This window comes from Labeo rohita, chromosome 12 (assembly GCF_022985175.1).
Source record: "Labeo rohita strain BAU-BD-2019 chromosome 12, IGBB_LRoh.1.0, whole genome shotgun sequence".
Classification (NCBI taxonomy): domain Eukaryota; kingdom Metazoa; phylum Chordata; class Actinopteri; order Cypriniformes; family Cyprinidae; genus Labeo; species Labeo rohita.
In genome coordinates this window covers 23,499,480-23,520,632 of record NC_066880.1, presented here as the reverse complement: position 1 = coordinate 23,520,632, position 21,153 = coordinate 23,499,480, and the positions used below count along the sequence as shown (strand labels likewise).

General features: G+C 34.5%; 1 protein-coding gene across 1 annotated transcript; it reads left to right on the top strand.

Annotated features, from left to right (window-relative positions):
- The first annotated feature begins 96 nt into the window (after nucleotides 1-96).
- Nucleotides 97-20,457, top strand: p4ha1a (prolyl 4-hydroxylase, alpha polypeptide I a). Its single transcript, XM_051124719.1, is given in 16 exon segments — nucleotides 97-146; nucleotides 6,055-6,162; nucleotides 6,379-6,475; nucleotides 7,084-7,235; nucleotides 9,076-9,213; nucleotides 9,288-9,539; nucleotides 10,773-10,804; nucleotides 10,806-10,964; nucleotides 11,326-11,502; nucleotides 12,854-12,924; nucleotides 15,636-15,735; nucleotides 17,003-17,056; nucleotides 17,136-17,201; nucleotides 17,297-17,365; nucleotides 17,637-17,733; nucleotides 19,710-20,457. Coding segments are annotated over 15 exon segments (1,620 nt in total). The 5' UTR covers nucleotides 97-146; nucleotides 6,055-6,077; the 3' UTR covers nucleotides 19,781-20,457.
- Nucleotides 20,458-21,153: the final 696 nt, after the last annotated feature.

Sequence of the window (21,153 nt, the reverse complement as noted above, 5' to 3'; positions counted from 1 at the left end):
GTCCTCTGTAGCTCTTTCCCTAGTTCAGCTGCACTGTTCTTTACAGCTCTGTAGCAAACGAGCCGCTGAGGAGCGAGAGAGGCAGAGGAGCTAACCGAACAACACTTTCCCATTTTGCAGTTATCAACTCATTTCACGGAGAAACAGTAAGTAGACCTGTTTATAACGCTCCAGTAAACATATCTAGACATGACCGCATACTCTCACTATTATAGACACAGGCTCAAGACACTCTAGAAATTTCCCTGCATATTTTCAGTTTTCCCGTTCCGTGTGCTACCATTGCTCGCTTTACTTAAAAAATACCGGTTGTCAGCATATTTTTAAAAATATTTTTGTAAGATTTGGGGGCGTAGATTTGATCAGTTGATGGAAAACCATCTTGCTTTCTGATTTAAAATAACACTGCGATCATAAAATCACATACACTTTATCCGGAGATTTCCTACGCTATTACATGGGATAAAATAGTTGTTTGTTACATGAAATAACATAAACTAATATTCATGATATGTAATATGGTGATACTGAAGTCAAATGTACTAAAAATTGTGTTTAGTTTCATTTATTTAGAATCAATTGATTTTAAAGTAACAAGAGTTTAGCCTCTTTATATCTATTTTGAAAATATGAGCAGGCTAAAATAGTTAAGATTATTTGCAGTGGAAAAGAGGTACAGAAAAACACTTTTAGAAGTTCACAAGTTGTAACAATGAAGTATAGTAAAGTTACAGTGTTTGGGTGATGTACTGGGGGAGGGGAAGGGACGTGGCACTCAATCCTCCTCCGTTTACAAATATCCCGCTAACTGTAAAACACTGTAATAATAGTTATTCGTCTGTTATAACGTGTTATAATAATGGAAATAATTTAGTCACTCGACTTAACATCAGAGCATGCTGTTTGCACATGTACACTCACTTGTACTTAGAAAAAGCACTGTCGTTGTACCATGGTATTACCATGGTACGTTTTTAAAAAACTGACCAAAACAAAACAAGCTACATATATTAATACTACTGTAGTTTTTGCTAGTGTTATAAGCACTGGAAATGTATTTCTGTCTGACTGACCTTTAAAATAAGACCTTAAAAGTCAAGTTGTTCATTTTACATAATGGGCCTATTTCTGACTGACAATTTAGTTGTTGCAATATGAAGTATGATTTAGATTACATGACAAGTAGTTTTTTCATAGTTACAGTTACACGGTTGTCAAATCCAATATGATATTTCAAATGTGAAGCAGTATATTCTCTTCCCGTTTTCCATCGAAATACTACTAACTTCTTTTAACACTAGAACTGATATCATAAACAAGAGTGTAATACTTCATATGTTTTTATAATGTATAAATTTATACAAAAATACAATGCTATAATTTATTAGACATTTATTGTAATTAATTATGGTCTTACTGAGCTTACTTTATTTGCATTTTATGGACTCCTTACTAGGATTGGCCCTACTACAAGGGGTGTAGTCCTTCTCTGTTATGGTGACCACATGCAGTAACCTTCCCTGACTTCACCCCAGGCTATTGCTTTTTTAGTGTATTCACTGCAGGATTTTAGGCAAGCCTTTTTTTACAAGTTAATACTAGTTCCTCAAAGGTTTAGCCTAGTCACATGTTCCGATCACATTTTTGTCCTTTCAAGTTAGGAAATAGCATGATGTTTATGTCATGCACTTGTTTTTTACAGGAGGACTCTAAAATGGTTTGCTTGCTACTGTTTTCAGGTGTTATTTGTGTTTATGTAGATTCCTGTAGTGTTTGTTTTAGCAGCTGTTTTTACACCCAACAGTTGGTTGAGTTTTTGGAGACGTCTGGGAAGTGCATTCGTAACCAGTCATTTTGTGCATACGTTTTGTTTTTGTTTTCTTTTCTGAGTTTTTCTAACACCAGAAGGCAAAGTGAAGTTTAGGTCAAGCGACGGTCAGAACGGTTTTCCAGATATGCATTTTAAAGATTGAGGAACAGCTGTTTTGGCTTGTTTTAGTGAATAATTTTGGTTTGGAAAGTTAAAAGAAACTCACATTCCTATAAAGCTAGTTTCTAGTGTCTTTTGGGACTTTTCGAATGTTGATGTGAATAAAGTGAGTTATTCAACCCAACCAGACACCAATTGTATGAGTAACCTACTAAAACACAATGAATCAGTCGTAAATACATTGCTGGACTCTTTATTGTGCCTGAAACCGGTTATAAACAAAAGTGAATAGAGGTCATGGTAAATTATCTGGATAAACTGAAACTAATATACAAGCAATGTTTGCATGTACAAAACATAGCCATGATGCTAGGATGAGTTACACTTAAGATTTGGGTTTTGTTCAAATGCTTTAGCAAACACCACTAATAATTATCCCCCCCAAATGGTTTTGAAATCATCTGTTGTAAGATTCCTCCTGCAAAATAACTGTCCTCAAATGACATCTAAAAGCAAATACTTAAAAAGAGCCATGTTACCCAACAGGCTTCATCCCAATTCACATACTGAGAGTATGCGCTTAACTCCTGAAATAAAATGTGACTTTTGCACTTGCATGCAAGCGGTAATGTCTAACTAAATTAAATGCAATTTATTTTTACTTGTACAAACGTTATGATATTTGGCACACTAAAACATAAGGATGTCTGTAATGTTATCTAGCTGGAAAATGTAAGCGAAGTTTTGTTGAAATGGCAGGATAGTCTTGAAAAGGAAGGAAGAATGTGAATATTGTATGCGAGTTTGTATATTCATTTAAACCATTTGAAAGTCCAGGAATTCTCTTATGCTTACAAAAGCTGTGTTTATTTGATCAAAAAGTACAGTAAAATAAAATAAAATAACAGAATTTTTGAAACGGAGATTTGGGATTCTTATCTTGCATACTATGTAGGATGGATGGAATGCAAATTCGGATGAAACGAATGCAGTAGGAAAAAAAATGACTAGGGAAGGAAGAAGTTTGTGTGGTCTTTTTGGTTCTTCTGCTCTATTTATAAATGGAAGCAACAGGCTAACTGAATGCAGTGAAGCTTCTGGCGGTGAGCTGGCAACCCTTTCTTGTTTCACAGTGCCGGTGGGGTTTTGTGCGGACAATCTGTCTGGCTAAGAACAACTCTCGTACGCCTCACTGCTGAGTAATAACAGCAGCTGTGAGAAGTTTATTATTCTGTTTAGGTGGTAAAGGGATAGTTCACATAAAAATTAAAGTTCTGTCATCATTTACTCACCCTCAAGTGTTTCCAAATCTGTATGACCTATTTTCTTCTGTGGAACGTAAAGGAATGTTATGAGAAATGTCTCTGTTTTTTCCTCACGCAGCAAAAGTCAATGTTATTTCTAATTTCTGCAGAAGAATGAAAAGCATACAGGTTTGAAATAACATAAACTTTCATTTTTGAGTGGGCTGTCTCTTTAATAACACTTGAGCAACTTACACATGGATTGTGAACTTCCTTTTTTTTTTTTTTGTGAAAATGATTTGTTGAACCCAATTTTCTTTGTCAGTTCCTGATTTATTTCTGGTATTTTTCAGTGGATGTTTGTAGCTGTGTGTGCATTGGACTTAAGCTCAGAAAAAAATATTTTTTATTTACTTTGATTCTTCATTCATGTAATGTGCTCGTCTTTTGCATAAACGATTAACGACTTCCTCTTCCGAGCCTTTTTCCATAGGAATTTGCTATTTGACTTGTAAATGATTAGCTTTCAGTGATGGATCTACTGATCTAGGTGAAATATAATATGTTTCTGACATTCTCCCTGTGGGTGTACATAGCTTGCTTTCCTTTCTGCTGGATGTTTTACTTGCCCTCCCAAATTTTTCACTAGCTCCAGCACAAAACAAAACATTTTTATTTTTAATAATGACTTATTATATTTATGCATTCTTTTTTTTACACAAAATATTTTGTTAACTAAATACTAATACAACAAAATGAAGTGTGTCAAGCTGAAGTTTAATGTCTGTAATTTAACCAAAAATTCAGAAACACACTTTTGCTGGAAAGTGATAGCATATTCAAAGCATTAATGATTGTTGTTTTGTTTCCAAAATTCAACACAAAGTCATTTATGTAAATTTGACTAAACCTCATCTACCTCATTTTGACTGTCTAGATAACATTATGATAAATAATGGTGACAAATCAAATCAGCAGAATTTTCAACAGCAATATAAAATGCAGAAAACCAAAAATTGATGTTTGCAAGGCATAACAAATATTAGATGATAGACTTGAAACTCGCTGTATTAGTTACAAGAAGAAGATGAAAACTTTACACTCACTAAACAGCAAACAAACCAAACAATATAACAGCAAACACAATGCTTTATAAAGACACAGCATAATAAAAATGCCTAGAGCGATGATACTGCACACATGCTGATCACCTGTCCAAACACAATATACCTGGGATCAAATTGCTTTTCTAACTTCTAACTGGCACCTACATGTGGCCATAGACAACAGTCCTGTGTTATTTTAGTATTATGCTATTATAGGTTTGTATTAAATTGATGTTTGTTTGTAAGTTTGTTTCTGTTCTTTTTTATATTATTAAGTTTACTTTTTTTGCAGTTTTAGTTTTTGTGTATTGTTAGCTAGTAATTTTAGTGCTTCAACTTAAACTTATTTTAGTTAGTTATTTTTTTATATTTTATTTAAGATTTATTTTACTGAACAAAATTAACTAGGGCTGCCTCCTTATAGTCAACTAACCATTAGTCTTTGAGGAGAGGCTTGGTTGACCAAAATGTTATTTGTCATTTAGTCGCAGAAAAAAAAAAAACATTCCACAGGCAGTGGTGAAGTCACACAGTCCGTGACGGACAGATCGTTAACAGCTGGTCTATGTGGTAATAGTACATTGGGTATGACATCTATTCCAAACGCTCACCTATCATTCATTGACCTCAAACGTGGCTTTTTTATCTGAAGATGTATGTAGTAGCAACTTTACATGGTTGCTCAATCTAATGTTAACCTAAAAAAATCTGCGCTATTGAAGTTGCTGTTGTGGTGTGTGGAAGCTGAAGAGTAGCTGCTCATTTGCTGCTACTTTTCGAATCTGTAAAGACAAAAAAAAGCAAACAGGATGCGCTTTCTGCCATCTAGGTCTCTGATCTTGAGCGTGTCACTCCAAAACTGTATACTAGCCTTACAGACATGATAAATATATCTACAAAGAATGAAATGTCTACTTTTAAATGAACCAATTCAAATAGAAAACAAATATTCTCTGATTATGTAATCCGTATGAAACCTCCATATAGGTGCATCACTAATGCAGAGATGACGAGTCAGTGTCACCAACACCGACTAAAATATTAATGCAGTCCCCTTGCAGTTTTTCCCTGACACAGTGAACCTTTTCACAAGACTGTGATGCGTTTCAACGGTCATCATCATAATAAATCCTGAAAATGTGTTTATATATATATATATATATTTTTTAATATATTTACATTTATAACACTATACTTGGTATTATATCACCTTTTCAACAAGTTACAAAAAACGAGTTAACGCTATTGCGAGGGTGTTTATAATGCCACCTCTATGGGAGGGACGGTAATTTTGACATCGTTCTCTCTTCTGACTGCTGATATCAGCCTCTCTTCATTTTTTTCATTTGATTGAAAGTTGTGAAAACACTATTGTGGAGTTTTTCTGTTGATATTTGAGTAAATGGGAATGCAAAAAATACATTTGTGATACTCTCCTATTTACTGCTCTCGGATTTTACCCAACTATGACAACTTCCGCTACGAGAAACCCGGAAATGTGAGAAAGGTGCTTTATTATATCTGCTGGTGCGCTGTGGCACGTGAATGCGTATTAGGCTATGTAGGGAATTAAAGGCTCATTATTATGATTTATATGGTTATTAATAAATGTGCGACTAACAGTAGACCAGAAATATCTTTAGTTGAGGGCAGCCCTAAAAATAACACTGTTTAATAGTTTAAGTTTAGTTAATGATAATTTTATTTATTTTATATATAAATACATTTATATATAAAATAATGTAACTTTACAATGTAACTTTTTCTCTTTTAGGTCTTTGTGTTGAAATTGGTAAAATGGGAGTTAAGAGTGTGTGCTGCATTTTACTCATCTCTCTGCTAAAGTCTTCCTCTGCTCACAATGACTTCTTCACATCCATTGGTATGCAACTTTTCACCTTTTTATAAATTCATGTTTGAAATGTTCCTACAGATTCTAACAGGCAGCATAAGCCTGTAATCCTGTGTTCATGAATGTTTACCACTGTTTATCCATTAACAGAAGATTAGAAGATGCAGCTGACAGGTGTTGTGGAGAACTAGACCGGTCATTTACCAGTGAGTGATGCTCGGTTTAACCTGTGTTCTTTGTTGCCAGGTCAGATGACAGATTTGCTGTTCACAGAAAAAGACCTGGTGACGTCACTGAAAGACTACATCAAAGCAGAGGAGAGCAAACTGGAGCAAGTGAAACAGTGAGTAACAGTATCACAACACGCAGAAGTATATGTATAACAAATGTCTCATACCTTTTTGAGTGGGCAATGACTGATTTCTGAATGTGGAATGACAGAAATTTCTAAAATGGCTGGCTAAGTTTATGTTTCCAATTATATATGCCAGTTCTAATTATATATGCCAGTAAAACTTGATGATAGTGATATCTAGTAGTGTAAGGATTCCACTAACATGTTATTTTAGTATTACTAATAAAAAGTATCACTTTTTTGTATGGATCAAATTAATTATCAATGCATCAGTCAGATGACTTACTATATGATAAGTCAATGCAATGCATAAAAAAATATATTTTTAAGATGCACCTTTATTTTGATATTCTCATGTTAGCCACATCTGTACATAACGTTCTGTGCATTTCGTTAAGTTATCATTGAATATTTTATATGTTTTTTTCAACATCATTTTGCTGGGGATATAAGATCTAGATACTGTCATCAGACAAAGTATGAACCATATTACCTTATTATGTGGTTCTTGAGCAATATTTGGTCTTACTGTGTACAAGCTGTATGTGATTGAAATGACAATAAAGCCACTCTGACACTGTGTGTGTGTGTTGCAGGTGGGCTGAGAAGCTAGATGCTTTAACAGCGACAGCCACACAGGACCCAGAGGGGTTTTTGGGTCACCCTGTCAATGCCTTTAAACTCATGAAGAGACTAAACACGGAGTGGGGTGAAGTGGAAGACCTTGTGCTCAAGGACATGTCTGACGGTTAGTATGACTGTAATTCAACCCATTAACATCTATTTATTCAGCATTTAAAGCTATTCTCAGAAATACTGGAAATGCTAACAACACCAAGCAAAGTGTTAAATATTCATGCAATGCCCTGCAGCATTCTTTACAACCAATAAAAGACTCTTCTTAAGACATGTAATGAGGTTTTCTGATTTTCTGGGTAGAGTGGAATGGCGATGGGTCTGATAATGGAGTCTGAAGTGGCTGATGTAGTTTCTTGGGGGTCTACTGAGGTTTAATGTTGTCTGGGTTGTTATGGTTTGTTTTGTGTTTTTATTGGCAACATTTTTAACAAACTTTTTTAAAGCTTTAAAACTATTTTAAACTTTCAGACAAGGTTTTGTCAAGTTTGTCTTGTCAAACTTTAGTACACTTGAGGTCAAAAGTTTACATCCTTCTTTTAGAATCTGCAAAATGGAAATTATTTGACCGAAATAAGAGGGATCATACAAAATGCATGTTATTGTTTATTTAATACTGATCTGAATAAGATATTTAACATAAAAGATGTTTACATATAGTCCACAAGAGAAAAGTTGAATTTATAAAAATGACCCTGTTCAAAAGTTTACATCCCCTTGATTCCTAATACTGTGTTCTTACCTAAATGATCCACAGTGTTTTTTTGTTCAGTGATGAGTTATGAGTCCCTTGTTTGTCCTGAACAGTAAAACTGCCTGCTGTTCTTCAGAAAAATCCTTCAGGTCCCACAAATTCTTTGGTTTTCCAGCATTTTTGTGTATTTGAACCCTTTGCAACAATGACCGCACCATTTTGAGATCCATGTTTTCACACTGAGCACAACTGAGTTACTCATATGCAACTATTATAGAAGGTTCAAACGCTCGCTGATGCTCCAGAAGGAAAAACGATCCATGAAGAGCCAGGAGGGTGAAAACTTTTGAACAGAATGGAGATTTTTCTTATTTTGCCTAAATCTAATATTTTTTTCATTTAGTACTGCCCTTCAGAGGCTACAGATAGTTAAATTTTTACCAGAAGACAAAATAAGTTACATTTACCCTGATCTTCAAATTCAAAAAGTTTTCACCCCCCGGCTCTTAATGCTTAGTAACATATGAGTTCCTTAGTTGTCGTCAGTGTGAAAAGATGGATCTCAAAATCATACTGTCATTGTTGGAAACGGTTTAAATACACAAAAATGCTAAGAAAAAAAAAAAAAAAGAATTTGTGGGACCTGAAGGGCAGTTTAACTGTTTAGGACAAACAAGGGACTCATGAACAACTATCGCTAAACAAAAAATCACAGCTGTGGTACAGCAGTACTAAGAATCACAGGGATGTAAACTTTTGAACGGGGTAATTTTTATAAATTCAGCTATTATTTTTTCTTGTGGAATATATAAAAACATATTTTATGTGAAATGTCTTATTCAGGTCAGTACTAAATAAACAATAACATGCTTGTTGGTTTTAAAATGTAATTATCATCAGTACAAAGAGGGAAAATAATTTTGAACTGCAATGTAAAGCATTCACTGCAGAGAGCCAGAGAGCTGACATTCTTGTTTTGTGATGAAAAAAAAATACAAAATAAAACATTTTATAATATAAAGCATCCAAATGTGTTTGTTGGGTGAAAACCTTTGCTAGTGTTATGGTAGAATAAGTTGATTTGAAACATGTATGAAGTATTTTGATAGATTTAGTGTATTTTGGATGCAAAATGTAAGCTGAAAGTTGGTTAAGATTTAAAAAAGTATTAAGAAATGTGCCCTAGCACTTGTAAACTGTAAGATGTTCTTATTATAAATGTTTTTTTTTAATGAAAAAATAATCACATTTTCTTTAGGTTTTATCTCAAACCTGACCATTCAGCGTCAGTATTTCCCTAATGATGAAGACCAGACTGGTGCAGCCAAAGCTCTTCTCCGACTACAGGACACCTATCAACTTGACACACAGACCATCTCTTCTGGAGACCTGCCCGGTGAGTGTGAGCTCTCCCCTTTTTCCAAACATCCTTTGTATTTCTATGACATCTCATTGCATGTTTTCTTGTAGGTGCTACTACAAGCTTGTCATTCAAAAGCACCTTGACGGCAGAAGATTGTTTTGAGCTGGGAAAAATTGCCTACTCTGAGGCAGACTACTACCACACTGAGTTATGGATGGCCCAAGCTCTCAAGCAACTGGATGAAGGAGAAGAATCCAGTGCTGAAATTGTGACCGTGCTGGACTACCTCAGCTACTCAGTGTACCAGCAGGGGGAGCTGGAGAGAGCTCTGGAACATACCAAGAGACTGCTGAGCGTGGGTTAGTTTGCTCTACAGTACTATAATATAATATTCACACTAGGGCTGAAATCAGTGTCATGATATGGCTTAGTGTGATTGCCAGTTAGTGCAGGCTGTGATTTAATTCAATAAATTTATGCTTTACCGGTTTCAAGTGTGGCATTTACATACATATAGTATATCATACAGTGTTTTAGCGTCTAATAATGGCTTGGTTCATTTACTGTGAATCAAGCTGTTCTGATATTGATATGATGAGCTTCCCGCGTGTAAATGAACACACAGAGCCAAGCCTCACTCAGTGCATCCACCAAATCCACCAAAACCAACAGTGCATATTTTAATTTGACAGCAAGCTGGTAAAGAGATAAATATTAGTATTATCATTTAACAGTAAAATAAAATTATTTTTATTTTTTCTACTTTACAGTATTGTTACAGTATGTTTCTTATTTAATGTTTTTATTACAGATATTATAATCAATAATCACAATAAAATCATGAAAATTATTATCCTTTTTTTAGTCACATTGAATAAGTAAAAATGACCTATGAAAGCTCAAGTGGAAAGAGATATTTCTCTGAAATGGTTACTGAAAGAGGATTGAGCTGATTCTTGGAAAAATAAACCTAAGTATGCACACACACATTTTAAAGTTTTTCCCAAATCTTGCCGCCCTAAAAGGATTTCACATGGAAAAAAAATCTTTGCTGTAAAAATTTAGTTTTTAAATATTTTTTCTATAAAGACGCACTCCCTGACCAAATCACCCCACTAACTCTAGAATGGTTCATTCTTTCTAATTATACACTACCAGTCAAAAGTTTTTGAACAGTAAGATTTTTAGTTTTTTTATTTTTAAGTCTCTTCTGCTCACCAAGTCTGCTTTTATTTGATCCAAAGGACAGCAAAGTAATAAAAATATTGAAATATTTTTACTGTTTAAAATAATTGCTTCTATTTAAATATATTTTAAAATGTAATTTATTCCTGTGATCTCAACGCTGAATTTTTAGCATCATTACATCATTACAGTCACATGATCCTTCAGAAATGCTCAAAAAACTGTTGAAAAACTGTTGAGTAGAATTTTTTCATGTTTCTCTGATGAATAGAAAGCTCAGAAGAATAGCATTCATGTGAAATAGAAATATTTTGTAACATTATAAATGTCTTTATCATCATTTTTCAGCATTCCACAATTGCCCAAACGATTGCAAAATGTTTAACATATTTATCTCTGCTGTACAGATCCTGAGCACCAGCGAGCACTTGGGAACCTCAAAGTATTTTGACTACCAGCTAGCCAAACAGAAGAAGGCTGAGAAGGAGCAGAGTGCCAAGGAAGAGAGCAAGAAAGAACAAGAAAAAATGACGGAAGCGGGATATCTCCCTGAAAAGAGGAAATATGAGCAGCTGTGTAGAGGACAAGGAATCAAAATGGTGAATAATAAAATACTGTAACTGAATACTCACAAGAATACCACATTAAGCATGAAATGCTGATGCATTAGCTGATGTCAGTCATTATTAATATATCAGTGCAGCTCTAGCTCCACAGTCACCAATTTAGCTGTTTCAGCTGTTTTTTTAATTTAAATATTTTATATTTAAATTTAATAATTTTATTAGAGTATTTTCATGACAGTGCCTACCTGGTTCATCATATTGAGTCTAATTAGTAATGCTGTGCAAGAAAATGAAATACCAACCAATTTAGTTTATTTGTCATGTGCTATCTTAGATATAAATGAAATGGCTAATATACACACACATATATATATATATATTCTCATCCTTACAGACACCACGCAGACAGAGCCGTTTGTTCTGCCGTTACTACGACAATAACAGACATCCTTTGTACACGATTGGCCCGGTGAAACAAGAGGATGAATGGGACCGTCCACGTATCATCCGATACCATGAGATTATAACAGAAAAAGAAATGGAGAAGGTCAAGGAGTTGGCCAAACCAAGGGTGAGTTCCACTTTTATATACAATATATGCATTTTACACACATTTTATATATACACTGCCCTCCAAAAGTTTGGAAACGCCCTAGAATATTGGACAATATTGGCATGAATCCTTTTTAATTTGTGAGAATTTTGCACTGATGAGGGACAACAAAACATATTTTATTACATAAACAGTTTATACATAGAAAAAACTTACATTTTCGATTCATCAAAATATCCACCATTAGCAGCTATTACAGCTCTGCATAATCTGGGCCTAAATTCATTGTATTCTAAACGTAATTGGCAATCAGTTGTTGAAGCTATTAAGGTGTGCCGACCCAAAAATATTTTAAAAACCTGGGCCAAGTTTAAACCAGTAACCAGGCATCACAGCTGGCAAAGGAGCATGTCTGACTTTGACATGTATATATTGCCATTATTATGTAATCAAAATGAAAATGATTATTGCTGGTCTTCAATGATAATGTCAAGTTACTTTAATGTATTTTTAGGATTTATGCTGATAATGTTCAAAACCACACTTTGCCAGGGGTGTTTCCAAACTTTTGGAGGGCAGTGTATATATATATAGAGAGAGAGAGAGGAGAGAGAGAGAGAGAGAGATTCAAGTCCATGCAACTGAAAATTTCAAGCTTTAAAAACTTAATAAAGACATTTTAAGCATTTTTAAATATAAAAATGGCAATAACATGCACCCTAAAATTATTTAAAGATGTGCAAATATTTTTTTCCACTGTAACAAAATTTCATCTCTAATAAAACTGTTGACAAATATGTTTAAATGATGTCTGCTCAAATGAGATGAAGACCTTGCTGTTATCAGGCACGTTCGGTAACAGTAACAATTATGTCTTAGAGTATTTCTACAATGACATTTGTAAGCAAAAACCTGTTTTTGTGTGATGCTTCATCCATGTTAGTAGTGACAACTGTGAGGTAAACCATACCTCACTAAACCATATTTTACTTACTGCATCTTGAAATTCATTTAGACTTTAAAGTGCATGTGCACTTGTGTAAACATATCAGTTCAGATATTTTCACTTGTTTGGTATTAGTTTATTGATTTAGGATCATTTTGTGTTAAAATAGGCAAAAAAAAAAAAAATCTGTATTTGGTGTATTTCTATTATAACACTCCCCAGAACATCACATCCTCTGACCGATCATTACTTAGGGCCCATTTAAAATTACTAGTCTAGAGTGTCAAGGGCTCATATGAAGGTAGAATGCCTTTGCTCAAGTTCATTAGACATGAAAACAGAACGAGTGTGTTAGTCTGTAGTCAGTCATTGAGACTACAGCTGCTGTGTAACTTGTGTACTCTTGGACGGTTGGCTCAACAGCTGCGCAGAGCCACCATCGCCAACCCCATTACTGGTGTTCTAGAGACTGCCCACTATCGCATCAGTAAAAGGTAAGGCTCTTGTTGGCCTGTAGTACTGCCAAACCACCAGTTCCCCCTGCTGCATGCTGGAAAAGCAACAAGAGCCCAGACAAATGGGATTTATATCACATGCATATTATGACCAAAGTCAAAAGTTTGGAATAATACTATATATTTTTTATGTTTTTGAAAGTAGATAAGTAGATAAATAGATATCCCTGTTTGTTTTGGCATTCTTGGGAATGTTGCTTTTCCACTGCTTCTTTACACACAAGAGACACATAATCAGGTCCTTTAGATATAACTGTAGCAGTTAGACATGGGGTACATATACACCACTCATGCAGTCCAGGTCCACAGCTGGCGTAGTTCAGCATAAGCTGTGTATCAACAGCATATAGTGACAACACCTTTCACCTCTCCCTTTCTATTTCCTCTCTTTTTCTCTGTGCTGGCTCTGTAGCTCAGGCGCGCCACTGTGCATGACCCTCAAACTGGCAAACTCACCACCGCCCAGTACAGAGTCTCCAAGAGGTAAGGGGTCAAAAATAAAGTGCAAAGGTCACGTCTGGCTGCTCCCCCTTTCCTTCTGTACCGCTGATTCTTTTCATTTTATATCATTTTGTAAAGTAAATGAGTTACTGAGAGAGTTTAATTTTCTTAGAAACACATATATATATACAGTGCTGCTTGAAAGTTTGTGAACCCTTTAGAATTTTCTAAGTATGACCCAAAACATAATCAGATTTTCACAGAAGTCCGGGAAGTAGACAAAGAAACCCAATCAAACAAATGAGATGAAAATATTTTCTTTGTCGTATATTTATTCAGGAAAATGAGTCAGTATTACATATCTGTGAGTGGCAAAAGTATGTGAATCTCTAGGATTAGCGGTTCATTTGAAGGTGAAATTAGAATCCATTTGTTTAGAGGTTTTTTTTTAGTCAATGGGATTACTATGAGGTGTCACTGCCTACCTTGTTTTATTTAAAGGACAGGGATCTATTAAAGTTTGGTTTGCTTGTGGGAGTGAATCACAACAAACAAAGGAAATCTCTGAGGGACTCAGAAAAAGATCTGCTGTTGCTCATCAAGGTAGAAAAGGTTACAAAGCTATCTTTAAAAGTTTGGACAAATCCACAGTCAGACAGATTGAGTACAAATGGAGGAGATGTAAGCCCACTGTTACCCTCCTCAGGAGTGGTCAACCAACAAAGATCACTCTAAAAGCAAGACGTGTAATAGTCTGGAAGGTTGCAGAGGACCCCAGGGTAATTTCTAAGCAACTAAAGGCTTTTCTCACATTGGCTAATGTTAGTGTTCATGAGTCCACCATTAGGAAAACACTGAACAACCATGGTGTGCATGGTGGAGTTGCACTAAGAAAGCCACTGCTCTCCAAAAAGAACATTACTGCCCATCTGCAGTTTGCTAAAGATCATGTGGACAAGCCAAAGGACTGTTGGAGAAAGGTTTTGTGGACGGATGAGACCAAAATAGAACTTTTTGGTTTAAATGAGAAGTATTATGTTTAGAAAGGAAAACGCTGCATTTCAGCATAAGAACTTTATCCCATCTTTGAAACATGAAGGTGGTAGTAAAATGTCAGGACATCTGAATCTCAGGAGAATATGGGTCATGCAGCAAGACAGTAACCTCAAGCACACAAGTCGTTCTACCAAAGAACGGTTAAGGAAGGACATGGTTATTTTTTCTGAATGGCTGAAGTGGTTCTGTACTGAGGAATGAGCTCATTCCTAAAAGCACTTGTGCAGGACTGAACAACAGTAAACAGAAATGTTTAGGTGCAGTTATTGCTGCAAAAAGGGGTCACGCCAGGTACTGAAAGCAGAGATTTACATACTTTTGCCACTCGCAGATATGCAACACTGGATCATATTTCTCAATAAATAAATGACAAAGAAAATATTTTGGGTAGAAATAGATTGGGTTCTCTTTATCTGCTTTCAAGACTTGTGCCAAAAACTGATGATGTTTTGCATTATATTTATGCAGAAATATAGAACAATCAAAAGGGTCCAAAAACTTTTAAGCTGCACTTTATATATTAGATTATATATTATTATAAATATTTTGAATATATATTTGTTATATGTGTATTATTTTTGTTATATTTTAAATTTAAATAAATTATTTTAAAACAGTTTAGTAAAGTTGTTGCACAAAATTATAATATTTTGTTCTTAAAAAATGACTTCTTGCCAATGTTTGACATTATAAACATGATAGTTGCATAACATCTGGACTGCATGGGTGCCTCTCATCAGTAGTTTTACTTGACAGGTTACTTTCTTTTAAGGCATGCTGCCTTTGTAAAATTATTTATAGTGTTTCAGTAACCCTGGCCATGTCATCACAAACTTACCTGTTTGAAACCTGTCGACCAAACACTCATTTCTGTCAGTAACTCACAGATTCACAAGTTCATGAATATATAGTATCTCATAAACCCTGTTTTTAAGGATGGGCAGTTTTGACATGCTTGGCGGTGAAGAGTTTTGCACGGGCACAGTCTAATCTAAACCTTGGTTTATATTACCTGAATGCTGCATACTAACAATACTAAAAGTTCATTCACATACTAAACATTGCTTTACTTTATTGCTGAACACTAATTTTGCAGCTGGATTTGTTATGTATTAAAACAATATGTTACATCAATTCAAATAGTTCTCAGTAGGAATATGAAGCTTATATGATACTATTGTCTCTTCTCTCAGTGCGTGGTTGGCGGCATATGAGCATCCGGTTGTGGATCGCCTAAACCAGCGCATAGAAGACATCACAGGCCTCGATGTCAAAACAGCAGAAGAACTACAGGTAACGTTCATAAGACATTTAATGCATGAGACTAAAAATAGGTTGAGTTTTTTTGAGTTTATTATTTTTTCTGGTAACACTTTAGTATAGGGACCAATTCAAACTGTTAACTAGCTACATATTAGCATGCATATTACTAGCATATTGGCTGTTTATTAGTACTTATAAAGCACATATTCTGCATGACCATATTCTACATTCATTATCCTACCTAATTCCTAAATTTAACAACTACCTCACTAACTGTTAACAAGCAGCAAATTAGGAGTTTATTAAAGGTGAAGTCCACTTCCAAAACAAAGATTCAAATATATGTACTCACTCCCTTGTCATCCAAGATGTTCATGTCTTTCTTTCTTCAGTCGTAAAGAAATTATGGTTTTTGAGGAAAACATTTCAGCATTTTTCTCCATATAATGGACTGATATGGTGCCCTGATTTTGAACTTCCAAAATGCAGTTTAAATGTGGCTTCAAACAATCCCAAATGCTGTTGTAAATGATTCCAGTCAAGAAAGAAGGGTCTTATCTAGCGAAACGATTGGTTATTTTCATAAAAATAATACAATTTATATACTTTTTAATGTCAAACGCTTGTCTTGTCTTGACTGTTGTTTACCGGTTCATGACAGTTAGAGTATGTCGAAAAACTCCCATCTCATGTTCTCCCTCAACTTCAAAATCGTCCTATATCGCTGTTTTTCCCTTTTTTGTTAAGGGTGTTTGATCTTCTTTGCATGTTTACTTTGCAGAGACTGGGTCGGTACTTCTGTGGCAATGTAGGATGATTTTGAAATGATTTTTGAAGTTAAGGTAGAAAATACGATTGGAGCTTTTCGACACACAGAGAAGTTCAGAGCTCAGAGAGAGCAAATCAAGATGAGCGTTTGAGATTAAAAAGTATTTCAATTGTATTTTTTTAATGAAAATAACCGATCGTTTCGCTAGATAAGACCCTTCTTTCTCGGCTGGGATCCTTTACAACCGCATTTGGGATCGTTTGAAGCCGCATTTAAACTGCATTTTGGAAGTTCAAACTCGGGGCACCATATCAGTCCATTATATGCAGAAAAATGCTGAAATGTTTTCCTCAAAAAACATAATTTCTTCTCGACTGAAGAAAGAAAGACATGAACATCTTGAATGACAAGGGGGTGAGTACATTATATGTGAATCTTTGTTTTGGAAGTGGACAAAAGTCGTGGTTAATGGTTTGTTAATAGTGAGAATTGGACCTTAATGTGTGACCTTTTTTCTTTCTCTCTTAGGTGGCAAATTATGGTGTTGGTGGACAATATGAGCCCCACTTTGACTTTGGACGGGTAAATGCGAAGCTCTTCAATCGTTATCCTGTTTCATTGAGTATGAAACCTAATACAATTTTGCATGTTTTTCCACCAGAAAGATGAACCAGATGCCTTCAAAGAACTGGGCACAGGGAATCGAATAGCAACCTGGCTCTTCTATGTGAGTAGGATTTGATCTGTCTTGTCAGGATTGGCTCTTCTACTCTCATCATCACTTGGTATAAAATTCCCTGTGAAACATTGGCTTTGTTGCAGATGAGTGATGTAACAGCAGGGGGCGCCACAGTCTTTCCAGACATTGGAGCTGCAGTAAAGCCAATGAAGGTGCTTGTTTGTTTATATGTTTGATGGTATAATGTTTTTTAAAAATGTTATTCTGTGGGTAATTTATTTACGGAGTCTATATATAACAATATAGCTAGAAATTCAATGAAAAAAAAGTTTTACCTATCCTTGTGAAAAGGAAGTATACTTTAGCACACTTTTAAAGTGAGTACTCGTTGTGGAAATAATACTTAACTGCGAACTGAATGACACGACTGCCATTTCTGTTAACAGTTGTCACTATATATAAATATTTTTTTTTTGTGTTCAGGGTACAGCAGTATTCTGGTATAATCTGTTTGCCAGTGGAGAGGGAGATTACAGCACGAGACACGCAGCTTGTCCAGTTCTGCTGGGTAACAAGTGGGGTGAGTGTCTCAGATGCAGTTTATTATTAGGAGATTTTCTTCATGCTCCGAATGTGTCACACAAATTTAGTATTTTAGTTATTTCTATATAAAAATTGTCCCTCTTAATGTGTATATACTGATTAACAATGATTAGACCGTAGTTTTTACTATTTATCATTATAATAGACATTTTCTAAACATTTCCTTGCACACATGCACATTTTAGATTGCACAATTCACAATGTAAACGTCTTGAAGCAGTGTTATGTTTCATGTTAGCATCATGATTGTCCCTTGTTAAAATAATGTATTATTCCATAAATAAAAAAACACCTCTTAGCAACATAATTATTGTTTGATGAAAATTACCTTAAAATACAAGTCTTTTTTTGTTACTATACTGTTTTAGATATATCATTCAAAATAGTCAACTATGTTACCATCAGCATCAATAATTCATTCACTTTTTGCAAATAATGTCAAATTAATAATAATGCCAAAAGCACATTTTAACTAACAATCTGTAATTTAAAAATCTTGAAAATCTGTTATGTGTCAACCCTGTTATCATCATCATTATTCATCATTTCAGGAAGTGAACACAAAAACATTTTGCAAAAAATGTATTTTATATTGTGTTTAGTTTGTCACAATCTTAATGACTTTCTCATATTTTCAGCACATGAAGATAAATAAAAGTCTTCTCTTCATGGCTTTATCTTACATGGTTTTCAGTTTGTCACAATCTTAAAATATCAACTATGTTACTATCAGCATTACATTTCTTTTTAATTTATGCACTTTAAAAGTCCTGAAGTCGTGTTATGTGTCAACTCTGTTACCATCAAACTTAGCCCTTTTTAAAGTAATATATTATTCCATAAATTAAAAAAAAAACTTTGATGAAAATGACGTCAAATAAAAGTCTTCTCTTTTTGTTACTATATTGTTTTGGATTTATTATTCAGAATTGTCAACTATGTTACCATCAGCATTAATAATTCATTCACCTTTTATGTGTCAACCCTGTTACCATCATAATAATTGCTTATTAAAGTAATAAATTATTCAAAAAATTTAAAAAACACATAATAACTTAATCATCATTTCACGAAGTGATCACAAAACCACATTTTTGATGAGTGTATTTTACATTTTGTTCAGTTTGTCATAGTCTTACAATATTAACTATGTTACTATCAGAATTGCATTTCTTTTTTGATTAATTTATGCACTTGAAAAGTCTTGAAATTGTATTATGTGTCAACTCTGTTACCATCATATTTGTTACTTTTTAAGATGATTTATTATTCCATAAATAAAAAAAGTCTTGGAAATGACCTCAAATAGAAGTCTTTCTATTAGTATAACTCTTTTAGATTTATTGTTCAGAATTTTCAACTATGTTACCATCAGAATCAATAATTCATTCACTTGAGCAAATAATGTCAATTTAAATGAACAACCCTTTTAATTTTATTTCTTCATTAGTATTTTCTGCTGTTTTGACAAACAAGCACATTTTAGCTTTCGTTTAAAAGTCTTGAAAACCTGTTATGTGTCAGCCCTGTTACTATCATAATAATTGCTTATTAAAATTATTTAAAAAAATAAATTAATTAAAAAAATAAAAATAAAGAATGCATTATTAACATCATTTCAAGAAGTGAATGCAAAAACATGTTTTTTATGAATGTTTTATATTGTGTTCGGTTTGTCACAATCTTACAATCAACTATGTTACCAGCATTACATAATGCACTTTAAGAGTTTTGAAGTCAGGTTGTGTCAACTCTGATACCATCATATTTATTTTTTATCATTTATAAATTAGTAATGTAATGCTAAATTCGAAAGCATAGTTATAAATGTATGAGCATATGTCACCATTTATTTGGCTTGAAATGGCAAAATGGATTTCTTACAGAAATTTCAAAAAACAATCCGCCTAATGTCTTTTTCATTCTTTCTTTCTCTCTTTGCCTGTCCATTAGTGTCAAATAAATGGATCCACGAGAGAGGTCAGGAATTCAGGAGACCATGCGGCCTGAAAGAGAAAGATTGATCAAACACCTCCACCATCTTCCTCATGCACTCCTCCCCCCGGACTCTGAAAAGACTCTGAAAACACAGCACCTTCCTGCTGTTCATGTCTACTGTGTCCACAGCAGCCAACATGTGACCCGTCACATTTATTTTTAACTGAAGCGTATGTGTGTGTGAGTCAACCTACAGTTACATTACCTCTGTTAGTGCCTTTTGTCTTTGCACAACTGGGGCCAGTTGCATAAACTTAGCCTCTATGTTAAGAACTAGTCTGACCAACTAGCAGTTAGCCAAGGGGTAATCAGTCTTATTTTTTGGATTCAACTTAGACTAATCTACATTTTTATGTAACTGAATTTAAAAAATAATTACCAGCTTTAAAGAAAGAAATTAGCTGATTCGTAAGACTAGTCTTAACCTTTTATGCAACTGGCCCCTGGGCTTCTAAGGATGGAGCTATTCCTGTCAACACTACTTTACAAACAGGCCTTTAACAATTGACCATAATATCAGCGTATCACCAACACTTATTCTGACTGATAGCCAGACCAAATTGAAAATGTCAGAAAGAACACAATATGCTTGTTTGCAATGTTCACAGAATGATAGGGGACAGTCAAATAAAAAAAGATTTTTTCCAAAATTAATCTTTTTGCTTCACTTCTGCCCTTTTACTTTATATACAGTATTGGCTAAAAATATCGGCACCCTTGCAATTCTATCAGAAAATGCAACACTTCTCTCGGAAAATTGTTCCAATTGCGGATGTTTTGGTATTCACGTGCTTATTGTTTTTGTTTGCACTGCAACAACACACAAAAAAAGATTTCACACAGAACTTAAAAATGGACTGGACAAAATTATTGGCACCTTGTCAAAATTGTAAGAAATAATTGCTTTTCAAGCAAGTGATGCTCCTGTAATTTGTATTTAGACACACCTGTGGCAACGTAGTAATCACACTTTCAACCAGTTAAAATGAAGTTGACTTAGCCTTTGTGATGTGTGTCACACTGAGCATGGAGAAAAGAAAGAAGTGTAAAGAGTTATCGGTGGATTTGAGAGAAAAAATTGTAGAAAAACATGGACAATCTCAAGGCTACAAGTCCATCTCCAGAGATTTTAATCTTTCTGTGTCCACTGTGTGCAATATCATCAAGAGGTTTCCAGCCATGGCACTGTAGCTAACATCCCTGAACCACTGCATAAAAAAGCAAGACTGGAGTTTGCCAAAACTTATGTAATGAAACCACAATCCTTCTGGGAGAACGTACTGTGGACAGATGAGACAAAAGTAGAGCTTTTTGGTAAAGTACATCATGGCACTGTTTACGAAAAGAAATGAGGCCCTCAAAGAAAAGAACACAGTCCCTACAGTCAAACATGGTGGAG